The sequence below is a fragment of the Ostrea edulis genome, chromosome 2 (assembly GCF_947568905.1).
Source record: "Ostrea edulis chromosome 2, xbOstEdul1.1, whole genome shotgun sequence".
NCBI classification, from domain to species: domain Eukaryota; kingdom Metazoa; phylum Mollusca; class Bivalvia; order Ostreida; family Ostreidae; genus Ostrea; species Ostrea edulis.
In genome coordinates this window covers 84,673,035-84,686,779 of record NC_079165.1, presented here as the reverse complement: position 1 = coordinate 84,686,779, position 13,745 = coordinate 84,673,035, and the positions used below count along the sequence as shown (strand labels likewise).

At 33.1% G+C, this 13,745-nt stretch overlaps 1 protein-coding gene across 3 annotated transcripts; it reads left to right on the top strand.

Annotated features, from left to right (window-relative positions):
• The first annotated feature begins 4,696 nt into the window (after nt 1-4,696).
• LOC125681800 (prenylated Rab acceptor protein 1-like) lies at nt 4,697-12,806 on the top strand. Of its 3 annotated transcripts, XM_048922026.2 has the most exons (6): nt 4,703-5,055; nt 5,211-5,240; nt 8,883-9,089; nt 10,851-10,948; nt 11,176-11,277; nt 11,373-12,806. In XM_048922026.2, the coding sequence occupies exons 1-6, from the start codon at nt 4,988-4,990 to the stop codon at nt 11,462-11,464; spliced, it is 597 nt and encodes a 198-aa protein (XP_048777983.1). In that variant the 5' UTR covers nt 4,703-4,987; the 3' UTR covers nt 11,465-12,806. The 3 variants fall into 3 exon arrangements, with proteins under 3 accessions (XP_048777984.1, XP_048777983.1, XP_056011210.1); XM_048922027.2 differs by lacking the exon at nt 5,211-5,240 and having other exon boundaries at nt 4,697-5,055; XM_056155235.1 differs by lacking the exon at nt 5,211-5,240 and having other exon boundaries at nt 4,708-5,210.
• The last annotated feature ends 939 nt before the right edge of the window (nt 12,807-13,745 follow it).

Below are 13,745 nucleotides of genomic sequence, written 5' to 3'. Positions count from 1 at the left end.
ATCATTTTATTTTCATTCGCGCAATTATAAAACAACATAAAATCCCAGCATTTCGATAGATGATATAGATAATAAGCAAAATAAAAATTTTAAAAATGAATATACAACATGTACATTACACACACACACACACACACACACACATATATATATATATATATATATATATATATATATATATATATATATATATTTCGTTCTTTTAAAATTTCTTAATTACACGCACACGTATTTGCTCACGTGTAGGTAGGCGAACTTTAAGACTGTCAATATGTAGAATCGGAATTCGAATCTAGTAGAGGTTTTAATTGCATTAATGATGAATTCTAGTTTCCGATTTTAGAATGTCACCCCTCTCCTTATTCTTGAATTCTGAACCAAAGGTTAGGTCTTCAAATCTATATTGAAATTCAATGCAATAACACAAAATTTACCTCTCTCCAAATGAAAACAATAAAAAAGATTTTTATCAAAATATTTTCTGTGGTCATGATTGATCCGATCCACTTTGTGAAAAAAAACTACAATACAGATTTTTTTTGGATATACGCTATATATACAAATGTATATTAGCACTTCTGTAAAACACACACGTATAATCAATTATCTGATATACAGACCAATATTTGGGGTGGGGGGGGGGGGGGGTACAATGCTGAATGTGAAGTACCGAGAGTGTGTTATGCTTGATAACACTGAAGTATATTAAATGCTAAACAGGTAAATCCAACTTTCTTATTTTGACATAAACTTGAAACTCAGCTAATGACTGGAAGCACTGAAAACTGCAAAAGAAATTAGTACCAACAGAAAGTTTGCAGGTAGTTTGGGATAATGCAGTATGGAAATATCATCCCTGAGTAATTTTGGTTCTGATTTTTTTTAAAGAAGCACAACCAAACTAGGAATATCTTGTCATAACCTTAGAATTGAGCCTGGCACAATATATCACATCGGTATACAGAGAAATGAAAGTCTATGTGAAAAATATCACAGTGGAGCTTGTGTTGTGGAAGATGAAATTAATTTTTTTTAAAATACTTATAGGAATCTGTTGTTTAATGGAATTTTAAAAAGTTTGCATTTTCGATACAAAACCGAAGTTGCAGTTCAATTAGGACTAAAAATCTAGACAAATATTTGTGAGCTTAATCATGTAACACCGACAAATTAAATGCATGTGAACTGACTTATTTCTTAATGAATTTTAAATTATACCACAGACAATAGTATCGCATGGGTTCGAATTTACTATTAAAGAGTACTCTTTAATAGTAAATTCAAACCCAAGCGATACAATTGCCTTTGAGCTATACCACAGGTGCTTGGGTTCAGTCCCCCCCCCCTCCTCGAATAACCTACATGAGTTGAGTTGATTTTGTTGTTGAGAATATTTCTAAAGAATGTCAACAATAACTTACATATAACAGAACTTATAATATCCAGTGGGTGTCATTTTTAAAAAGGGATTATTTTGAGTTATGTTTTGACTTTTGAGGTATGCAAGACTTCGTTTACATACTTTAGAAATATTTAAATAAAAAAAAAAAAAATAAAAAAATCAACTCATGTGGGTACCTGTAAAATGCGAAAAGAAATCGAAATCTACCGAAACGAAATCTGCCGAAACGAAACGAACCTAAACAGATTGTATAACCCCAAACTGTATACATGTGCAATCATGATATACTGTAATGGAAAAAAATAAATGGTATTTCAATTCCTGTGTAGTGTGTAAGTTACCACATATAAATGAAATTCGCTTCATTGTTGATGTGGTCTTTCGGGTTGACTGATATATTTTTAAGCGGTCCATCGGTTAGCATCAAACATTGTTTTGAAGAAACTGGTGTCTGAGAAAGTTAAAAGCAGGAAGATGTTTAGCCTCTTATTTGCTCTCTAACTGATGAGGTGCGAATACTTTCAATAATGAAAAAAATAATGTGGTACCATATTATTCGAATACGATTCGTTAAGATATACAGTAAATCTAAAGATAACTTTATATATTCGAGATATTGAAAACGGAACGGAAAACGGAAAATATTTTATGTAGGAGGTCAGCATTTTGTAAAATCAAAATTTAAGGCTTATGAACAAGGGAAGCAGAAATTACAAAGAGAACGGGAAGACATACTCAGAATCCAACGTTTGATATACTTCATACAAATACACAATATCCACACAGATATACAAAGATTTGTCTTTAGAACAAAAAATACTGACACATGTATTTTTGCCCAAATGCGGATCCAACACCGGCTTACCCCCCCCCCCCCCCCCCCCCCATTTAATGCGTTTCCCCATACCTCCGACCTGTGAGACTGTAACCCTCCATTCTGAATCCGAAGCTAATTGCACGTGATATAATCAGGGTACCTGTAAAGTGCGAAACGAAACGAAATCTACCGAAACGAAACCCAACGAAACGAAATCTACCGAAACGAAACCCAACGAAACGAAATCTACCGAAACGAAACGGATTATATAACCGAACTCTTTTAATCATAATAATTAAAAACGGTATCTTAGGCCCCTGTGAAAGTTACCACATATAAATAAAATTCGCCTCCCCTTTGATGTAGGCTTTCGCCTTGACTGATACAAAGTTTTAAAAGTTGGAAGGGGGTTGATTAAGCACAAAGTACGTTTCCGAAGTTGATTAAATACCATGTGTAATTAGTTTTGGTCCATAAATTTCAGAACGGAATTTAATCAACTTCCGTTATGTACTTTGTGCTGACTCCCCCTTCCCCCTTTCCAACTTTTAAAACTTTGTATCAGTCAAGCCGAAATCCTACATCAAATGGGAGGCGGATTTTATTTATATGTGGTAACTTTCACAGGGGCCTATGATACCATATCTAATTATTATAATTAAAAGAGTTCGGTTATACAATCTGTTTCGTTTCGTTTCGGTAGGTTTCGTTTTGATAGATTTCGTTTTGTTTAGGTATATTTTGTTTCGTTTCGTTTCGCACTTTACAGGTACCAGGTATAATCATATGATATTTTTGAATACTTTTTTCTTATATGTTTGTATAAAGGACAATCAAGTAAAAAATGTTTTTGATCTTCGACACTGGTCTTACAATGGTAGCAAAATCTGTTTTCTCTAGGAATGACTGACATGATTACAATATCTACCTGTTTCTATATATATTTTAATATTACACACTTATTCTTAGATAAGGTAAGATAAGAGCACAGGTTCCTATGAACTGGAAGACACAAATATGGTTGTATTTTTAGGGTTTTTTTTTTTTTGTCCTCACAGTTAAATAATGTACTATAAAATGAGAGTTTTCCACATTGAGTGTTATTGATAATTATGTTCTAATTCTTCAAAAGTTTTATCATTTACAAAGACATCTTGAAGCTTAGAACCGAAAAGTTTATTTGTTGCATCAGAATTGATATTCAACAATATTATATTAACTAATGTATGTATGTGTGAAGAGGGATTATGTAAAGTTACTGTCCCAGTTTTACAAAGCTCCTGAGGTGATATAGGTGGTTCATCTAAGATATAAACGCCAAACATATCTTCAAAAAATATTACAGTGACCCTGAAATAATATGATTAATTTTATTCAGTTTTAAATAGTTTACATTGGATTTTTTTTCCAGATACAGCTACAGTGTACATGTATATTCTTTGGAAATTATAAAGCACATTTTGAATAACGTATTTTCAAAAATTCATATACAATGTAGTTACGACAGATTTGTGAACCGGATCAGGCCCTACTAAGGCCGGTGTCGTATTTTGGGGGTGTGCTCATCTATCTCAATAATCTCAGTATTCGCGTCCTACTTGCATTGATATTTCATCCCAAGCACCTACGCCCATACATATCGCACATGCCCATTTTTACAGGCCAATGCTTTCCCCATGGCGCTATACACATATATATTCTCTACATAGCCCACACAGTTAGGTTATTGTGTTTTCGTATTTTGCAATACGAAATTCCACCAAAAATAAAGGAAATTCGATCAATCAAAGAATCCCACCCGATTCTTCTTAGATACCATTGTTCGCACATCTAAGAAACGACTGTGACGTCACAAAAGAAAAACTTCATTGTTGTCACTGATTGTTTTCCATTTTAAAAATGCCTAAAACTCATGTATGAAACAATTCAGTTAGCAGGCCTCTGTGCACCGGGCGAATCCATTTTGATCTCTGTGACTTCAAATGCCCCCAAAATTATGTAGACTGATTTATAAATTTTATGAGAAAAGCTGGTATATACTCAATATCTGTGGAAACGAGGGGGTTATTTATAATCAGTCTTTCCTATCCCCTAGGAAAGACCGATTATAAATAACCCCCTCGTTTCCACAGAAATTAGTATAAATACTGACCAAAAAAACACACGCTAGCTCCTGATATTCGATCCGGTAAATAAATATTCAATATCTTTTAACTGTAATAAAATCCGTAAAAATAGAAATACCTTCAAACTCTGGAGATGAATGCAAGATACAACTTTTATCGTTATCTACAGGTTTAAAGTTAACCAAACTGTGCAAACATCACGCTGACGCATGAGTCATTTTGATGTCATATGTGTAACAGATATAATTAGCCGTAGATGTTGTATTAGTGTATGACATACATTAAAATCATAAACAGAGCTGTGTGAAATAAATGTATGCTATAGATTTATCTATATCAAGTCCTGCGGTAAAATGAAAGTAGAATACAATAAGGTGTACTAAGTTTATTCGATTCAAATGGCACAAAAGCATACAATGTAAAATTTCTGTTTCACATTTATCAAAATATAGTTATAGAGAGGGTTTTCAATTTTTTTTTCCCGATTTTTCATAAGTACAGAATTTCTATGTGGATTTTTCGTACGATTTGCTGAATATCTCTCCACGTCACACTTTGAGGTTTGACAGTTGTTGAGTTGACTCTACGGGTTGCGTAGTTAACTTAATTAACTACTATAATAGTTTGTTGTGAAGTTAAATAATGACAGATACGTTTGGCTCAAAATTGGAAGGAAATATAGATATTCCTCAAGCAGAAAATTTCAAAGGGTAATATTTTATTGGCTACTGTATGTTGAAACACCCTTAAAAATCACGGATCATACATTTTCCCCCGCGCCCCGACTGGCTCTTTCCACTGTTCCAGGAGAATATTGTTTTGTGTTCCTTATTGGTTACTAATATTCCTCTTCAACGGTTTACAGGTCTGTTTTATCGTCTGCTCTACAATCAAGGTATTTCACTATTTGATTTGGTTTACAGCTGGTTTACAGCCTATATACTGATGTTAAACATCTACACATGGCATTGTTTTTTGTGAATTTTGTATGATGGATTATACATCATGCTCATTACATGTAGATCTAATGCAAACTTTTAAAACTTTGGAAAACTTGCATGATTGGTCTGGGTGTAGGCTTGCTCAAGTCTCTTATGTTGTTTTTATTACTTTATCATTTCATTAAACTTTTTCTGTGTTTCAGAAATCTAAATATCTGCTCTCTACCATACTTATTGTCACCAAACATAGAGCATTATTAAAAGTATTAAAGAGAGCAATGATTATTAAACATAGAAACTTGAGCAAGTCTAGTCTGGGTGTTGTTGGTTGTGGTAGACTTAAAGACCCATTTCTAAGCCACCCCATTAAAATTTACCTGGACAAGGATAAAAAAAAACAAAAAAAAACCACACCACTTATCCATCATATAAAAGACAATAGCTCAGGTCCTGATTGACAGCTTTAACACAGCGAGTCGGTTGTGTATCTGAGACTGGAATGTGTTGATAGCAATTAACAGCAGGCGTATCAGCCCCTTTCATCTACCGCAAAGGTAACCTCTGGGCTCTCTGAATTTTTGTTTTGAATTATGAGATGACAATTTAATTACCCGAGCTACGTATTTGAGCATAAAAAATAAATCGATGCAAAGTGGCCAAGGGTGTGCTGAAACACCATGGAAAGACTCGGTTTGCATTGTTCCACACCACAAAAATAACCATGTGCAATGCCCACCACAAGTAGATGTAAAACAGACCCTAACTATGAGCCAAGCAAACTTATCCTCACGGATCCTGCTACGGAGAAACTTCTTACAGACGCAATTCATTAGGTTCGTGGTGTACAAGTTTCCAGAAGATTTTGTGCACGCATTGGACACTTATTATGTTGAGTCGTTCAATAATGTTCTCAACGTGTTTCACGACAAAAGGACCCAGTTAGGAGATGATTCCTACAAGATGAGAATGGGATTAGCCATCTGTCACTGGAACGATTGACAGACAGTCCACCGGAACTTAACAGTATCCGACCGGGAAAACGAAGAAAATCCTGGGGCAAAGAACATTCCAGTACTGTGAGGATATCTGCAGACACTTTACCTACTCTTTGACATAGTAGCATTATTGAAGATAAATTTATAACAAATTCGTAATCTTCCAATGGCTAATGTCCTCAAACTAATTATACGTGAAATAAAATGTCATATTTTTATACATGTATTATTTAGGAATTGAAGACGTACGTTACTACGTGTAGATTTTTATTCCTCAAACACGGGACAGGTAGATTTCTAACATGTTCTGTCTCTGCATGTGTGTATTTCTTTGAGTGCCACGGGGTATAGCAATTACCACCTTGGTAGACCCTGGCCACTCCAGGTAAATAACATCTGTTTTGATCAGGCTCCGCCTACATTTTCACTGACCGTATGGTCATGAGATGGGTCTTTAAGTAGATGGCGTTTGTATTGGCCATAAGCATAAAGAGTTTACAGGACCTCAGACTGGAGATTCGACTTTCCTTAACATGTACAACCTTACAGGATTTTATCTACTTGCAATTACTGATCTGCACTGACCCTCTGGATCAAGCCTTTATTGATTTCTAGGATTAGGAAGTGGAGGGACATCCCAGGATTTTTTTGGTGCAATTTCATTCAACAATATGTGTCATTTGTGAAATGAAATTTCAGTGCTTTTGGTAAATTTTCCTCATCTATCAAGAAAACCCAACATGTTTAGCGTGACAAAATTATCTAATATATATAAATTATATGTCTCTGCTAACAGCTACTCGTATGTAAATGATGTGGCTCCCTCAGATTTCTTTGATTTTATAAAATACTATACAGTAGGACCATCAGGTTTTTTCAAGGTCTTGATTTCCAGGGCCTGAGCCTTTCCAATTGGGAAAAATAGCGACATTTGCTTGAAATTGGGAAAAATATTTCATACAAAGAAATAGGGAGAAAACCAATCCAGAGTGCATTAAGGTATAATTGGGCTCCTTGTAACTTTCTATTTGGTCGAAGCTTACCTCATTCAAATAAGGAGATGCCAAAAAATTAGGTTAACTTAATAATTTCGAAGCAAAATTGTAATCTGTGGGCCTGTGAAGAAGATTTAAGAATGATTAGGCTTCTCTGCTTGATGTTTTTCATTGCTTGGGAATTTCAAACCAAAAATTGGGGAAAATACCTGCGTTTTAGCATTGGGAATGGGGTCTTATTTCGACCCCCAGCAGACAATAAAAAAATCCCTGACCATCATTATATGATGAAATTCCCCCCCCCCCCCCACCCACCCACTCCAGCTATTTCATCACAATTACCGGGTCATCATCAGAAACAATTCGATTATAATCTATAAATTTTCATACAAACACAGGCTTTTCTTTTACATGTATTTGTGGTACTTCACCTACAACTGCAGGTGACATCTCAATATGAGTGAAAAATTATCGATGTGACCTTTAAAAAACTCAGTCAATCAACATATATTTAACTAAGTAGGTACACATAAAATGATCTATTAAGTTTATCAAATAAATGTTAAGCATTAAATTGTATTAATCAGCATAAAAATGCTCTTGAAAAACATGTAAACATTATAATTTATATATTAAATCAGCATCATAATATGGCCAAAATAAAATATATACTATTACGTAGTCTGTACATATGTGCATGTTTTCTATTTCACTCCCCCAAAAATTAGGTAGGGCAGGTATAGGTAAAACATTTTATTTCATTGAAACATTTTGTTTGAAATCTTAGCTTTTGATACACTTTGGATACATGTCTATATACATTACAATTACTATTCAAACAACTTGAAGATCAATAGTTGTCAAAATGTAAATCGGAGAAACGCAAATGTGAGAAGAGAAAAATTCCAGTTTAAAAATTGCACATTTTTATTTTATTTATAATATAATATATATTTATATATTGTCAATAAAATCTTTAGGGTTGGCAAGAAAAAGTAGGTAGGGTCAGGAAACCGGAAACACACATATATATTATTTTGGCCTATTATTTGGTTTCTATATACTGTTCCTGTCTATCTCAAAAATGGAAAGGGCTGATCCAGAGGTTCGGCAAAGGGTAAAAGTGGACTGAGAGACTCTGGTATTCGAGACCGATTACTGTACTACTTGCATGAATAAATATCAGTCATTTTGCTTATGTCAGTTATGTGAAATTGTCTTTGTGTGTGTTCGTTTAACTTCTTTAGCAAAGGAAAACACCTATTTGGTAATTCAGAAATTGTGTATGTATTGGAACTGTTGAATGAACAATGGTTGCTTTTCGTATAATTTGCTTTCTGCATGAAAATTTGTTCTATATGGATCATTCATTGGGAAATAATACAGGTATATTTTCTGATGGAATGGGTTACATGCAATCTTATATCATATGAATATACATGTTTAGTGCATTCAGTAAATATAGTGGTAATTATGATTAGAGAATTTCTGTTTTATGCTTTACATTGTAAATTTCACTTTTAAGTTATTGAATTAATGCTAATTTACATGTATTGTAGGATGTCAATTATTGAATTCATTCTAATTACACTTGCAAATATTGTAGGATGTCAATATCACTGTCTAATGTAAATGCCAGAGAATGGTTTTCCAAAACCAGAGAAGGTGTGAAGCCATGGGCAGAATTCTTCAATTTCGGCAAGTTCAAAGTTCCCAAGTCTGTAGCACCTGTCCCTAAACGTGTGGTGCGGAATATCGAACAGTTCCAGAGTAACTATCTGTTTGTGTTTGGTGGTCTTATTGTTTTCTGCATGTAAGTATACCACAGGTACATTGTATTGGAAACACTATTCATTTGTTTAGGGTTTTGTTTTTGCATTACATTGGAAGCACTATTCATTTGTTTAGGGTTTTGTTTCTACATTGCATTGGAAGCACTATTCATTTGTTTAGGGTTTTGTTTTACATTACATTGGAAGCACTATTCATTTGTTTAGGGTTTTGTTTTTACATTACATTGGAAGCACTATTCATTTGTTTAGGGTTTTGTTTTACATTACATTGGAAGCACTATTCATTTGTTTAGGGTTTTGTTTCTACATTGCATTGGAAGCACTATTCATTTGTTTAGGGTTTTGTTTTTACATTACATTGGAAGCACTATTCATTTGTTTAGGGTTTTGTTTCTACATTGCATTGGAAGCACTATTCATTTGTTTAGGGTTTTGTTTTTACATTACATTGGAAGCACTATTCATTTGTTTAGGGTTTTGTTTTTACATTACATTAGAAGCACTATTCACTTGTTTAGGGTTTTGTTTTTACATTGTTTTGGAAACACTATTTTGTCTAGGGTTTTGTTTTTACATTGCATCGGAAGCACAGTATTCATTTGTTTAGAGTTTTATTTTTACATTGGAAGCACTATTCATTTGTTTTGTTTTTGAATATTGATTAATTAATCAAAAATGAAAAATAACATTTGATCATTGTATGGTCGTTTTTGCTATTTTGTCAGATTTCTCTTTTTTAAACATGAGTGCATGTTATGTAAAATTAAAAGAAGTAAAAATAAGCATTTTGGATAAATTTGATTGATATTGAGAAATGGTGTCACTTTTTAGGCCAAATACTGCAAATGACTGGAAATATCAGAGACAAATTATATGTTGGACTTGATCTCTTTTGAAATAGAATAAAATTTACTCTTCATTTAAAGCATTACATTTTTTTATTTTTACAGGGACGCTTATCACTAATAGCAGTGATTTTTTAAGGCCCATTTTGGGTCTGAATTTCAGCCCTTTCCCTTCCTAAAAATTGCTATTTTCCCCCCCCCAATTTAGCTTGCATTTTTCCCAATAATAAAACTATGAAAGGAAAATGTATATGAAAAAAAATAAACATTCGATGTGAATTATATATATAAGACTTAAGGAGGTATGCTACACCAGAGAAATTTGATGTAGATGAAAAGTGGAGGATATGTACAACAATATTTTGAAGTTGAAAAATTTCAAATTTATTTTATTTTGTCAAAAAATACAGTTTTAGTAGAAGGTAATCTGAAAAAATTTTAAAACCCCTGCTGGACTCGAACCTGCGACCTACAGTTCAGCATTCGGTATTCTAACCTACTGAGCTACTCGGCTAGGTATTTAAATAGAAAAGGAAAAGTCAAATATTGCTGATATTGATTTTTTCATCCATGTTTTTAAAGGAAGTCAGCCATTATGACGATGTAGAGTACTACCTTAACAAAGAGTTATGGGAATGATGATTTGGATAGAATAGTTGAAAATTTTAGAAGGTTTAAGAAAATTAGATGTGTAAAATAAAGATAAAATAATGTTTGATATGATTTTAAAACTTTTTTTACAATAAAATTGATTTTTCCCAATTTGACGGAAATGTCAACAATTTTTCCCAATTCGAAAGCCACAGGACCCTTGTAAAAAATGTAGAAAGATCACTGAATAGTCATTTGATTTTCAATTACTGTATTTGGTGTCATTTTAACGCCCCTCTTCTGTTAGTGGCAATAAATATGTTGATGTGATTCATTTGGTTTCAGTTTAACCTCCCCTCTGCTGTTAGTGGCTATAGCAGCCTGTCTTGGAGCTTGCTACATCATAAGTCTGAAAAACCAGGAAAGGAAAGTCAGAATATTAGGTAAATATTCTAATTTATGTATCATTTCATACAAGATTGTCAACATATTTTAAAAGATTCACATCTCACTGAAATCCATTTTGTCTTTTATTAACTACAGTTTTAATAGTTCATAGCACTATGAAGTATATTCATATGTCATATTAACAGTTTGTTGTTTTTAAATTTTGTGGTAAAGCATTAATTCCCTTGTCATTAGCTTTTTGGTACATGTGTATTCCTTTTAGGACGAGAGTTAAGTTTAGCACAACAATACGCTGCTGTTGGATTGTGTTCATTTCCTCTTTTCTCATTGGCTGGAGCAGGGTCAGCTGTCTTCTGGGTCATAGGTCAGTTCATAATTCTTATATCCCTTAAAACTATAAAAGTTCTGTAAGAATAAGGAATGAAAACTGATACACAATTTATATATTTCTCTTTGTAGGCGCCTCTTTCTTTGTTATCATGCTCCATGCTTCAATGTATATAACTGCTGAAGAGGCAGAAATGATAGAATTGGAAATGGAGGAAGTTTAGACATATCAACTTATTCTGTGATAATACATGTATTTTTTCTCCATCTGTGGCGTTGTATTTATATCTGGGATTTTTAAGACATTGGAATTTGCCATTTTCCGTATTTCATCACCACTAACTATATTTACAAAAGTGAGGAACTATTTTTACAACATCCGTGTGTTTTAACTCATGATACAATCCATGTCATACAAATGACAATCCTTGTGCTTGACAAATATTTTAATATTACTGTAATGTTTCTTTTTATCATGAGCCGATGTTTCATATAAGATTGTTTTTATTGAAGTTTTGTCAGTTGTGTTAACAGTTCTTGATTTTTCACTCGTATGTATAGATTACATTATCTTCAGCCCCTCAGAAGCACTGTGACTGAAATTGGCCAGTTTGTGCTTCATACACTGTTAAGCCACAAAGTGGTTTATAAGAAGTGCAAACTTACTTTGAGTAGAAATTACTTTGTTCCTTATTATATGTATTAATTTTTTTTTTTTTTTAAGTCATTCAATGCAATTTGAGGAGTATAATTATAATTTCATTTTATATGTTGTGAAGCAATTTTACCATAGCAACAAAATGGAATCAGAGGAGGTGAACACATTGTGACATCATTCCCAGGGTGCATCTGGCACAACCCAAACACACTATGACATCATTCCCAGGATGTATCTAGCACAACCCAGTTTACACAATATAGAAAATGTTCTTTAATGATCCAATCAAATAATTATTGCATTATCTATTGTTTGTGTAAAAATTGTATGTTCATTTTTTACACTGGAGCACAGATTATAACTTCGATAAAAATTTAGGAATTTAGTTCCCGTACAATCATTTTAATTAACGTTATATTACTGATTTTGAATTGCGAAAATAAAGCCTGATGTAAAGATAATTTCCCCTGTCCTGTACATATTTATATTATATCTCTTATATGAGCATTCTTTTCTTTTTGAAAAATTAAGTTTGAATAGCATAAAGTGATTTTGTAAAATATAATTATGTGCCATTTAGCTATGAATAATGAGATTGTATTTATATTAATTCATCAAGATGTACTTGTAATTCATGTTCAGGAATCTCATAAATTGTATCAAGAAGCTGTATTTTGTTTTATAGAAACAACATGTTTATTAATATAATTATGTAAATGCAGATATTGTTGGAAATATGATGACATTTGAATATAATATGGTGCAATGTTACTATTTGTATGTAGTGGTTCATTGATTTAGTAAGCTTCATTGGTATGATTTACAGTCATTTAAAGCTAATGATCACAAAGATGACATTAAATTCATAGCAGTGATTGCTTCTGGAATAAACATCTGTTGTCTAGATACTCAAATTTTTCTTCTTGATCAGAACAGGTACCAGGATGAGAGTGCATAAAAGAAATGATCCCTGTAGGATTATTTAGGTTCATTGGACCTTAAATATTTTCAGTTGGCATGCATGATGAAGTACACATAAGACATGAAATAGGAAATTGTTATATTGTACGTGTGTGTACTCATTAGGTTGGTTGGTTGGTTGAATATTGCTGAACTTCCCGCTCGAGAATTTTTCACTCAAATGGAGACATCACCATTTCCATTGAAGGGCTGCAAAATCTACGCCAACGCTTTGCGATAAAAGGACACATAACACGTTTCCAAAGTATACAAAATTATATGCATTTTGTCTTTCTTATACTTAGAGTTATTAATTCTAATAGTTCGTTCACCAAAGTATTGGGATAATTAGTGGTAATATGGCTTTAAATCTAAGCCCTGATTTATAAAAATCTCGTTATAAAGTTAGGTAGTCGCTTGGTACAGTGACATCATATGCGACCTTCTTTGATTAACTGATAGTGAAAATGGTGTTAAATTGTTTTAAAAACTCAGCTTTTAGGGGGATAATTTATTATTGAAGATGTTGACAAATTTCCCAAATGTTACATGTTTTTAGCCACCAGTGCATACAAATTGAACAGGGAGGGATCTTTATCGTGCCACACCTACTGTGACACGGGGCCTTGGATTTTTGCAGTCTCATCCAAATTCGCTTCTTACACAAGCAAGGTGTACTGAGGAACTATTCTAACCCGGATCTCCACTGGACTGTACTCATTGGAGATCACTGCTTTATACATCATACTGTTGTGTAGGGATTTTGTGTGTATGCACTGTTGTGTAGGGATTTTGTGTGTATGTTCTGTTGTGTAGGGATTTTGCGTGTATATACTGTTGTGTAGTGATTTGTTGTGTATATATTGTTGTGTAGTGATTTGTTGTGT

Coding starts and splice junctions, on each gene's coding strand:
- LOC125681800 (XM_048922026.2), top strand. CDS start 4,988: ATGACAGATACGTTTGGCTCAAAATTGGAAGGAAATATAGATATTCCT. Junction 5,056..5,210: donor CAAGCAGAAAATTTCAAAGG/GTAATATTTTAT, acceptor AACGGTTTACAG/GTCTGTTTTATCGTCTGCTC. Junction 10,949..11,175: donor AAGGAAAGTCAGAATATTAG/GTAAATATTCTA, acceptor TATTCCTTTTAG/GACGAGAGTTAAGTTTAGCA.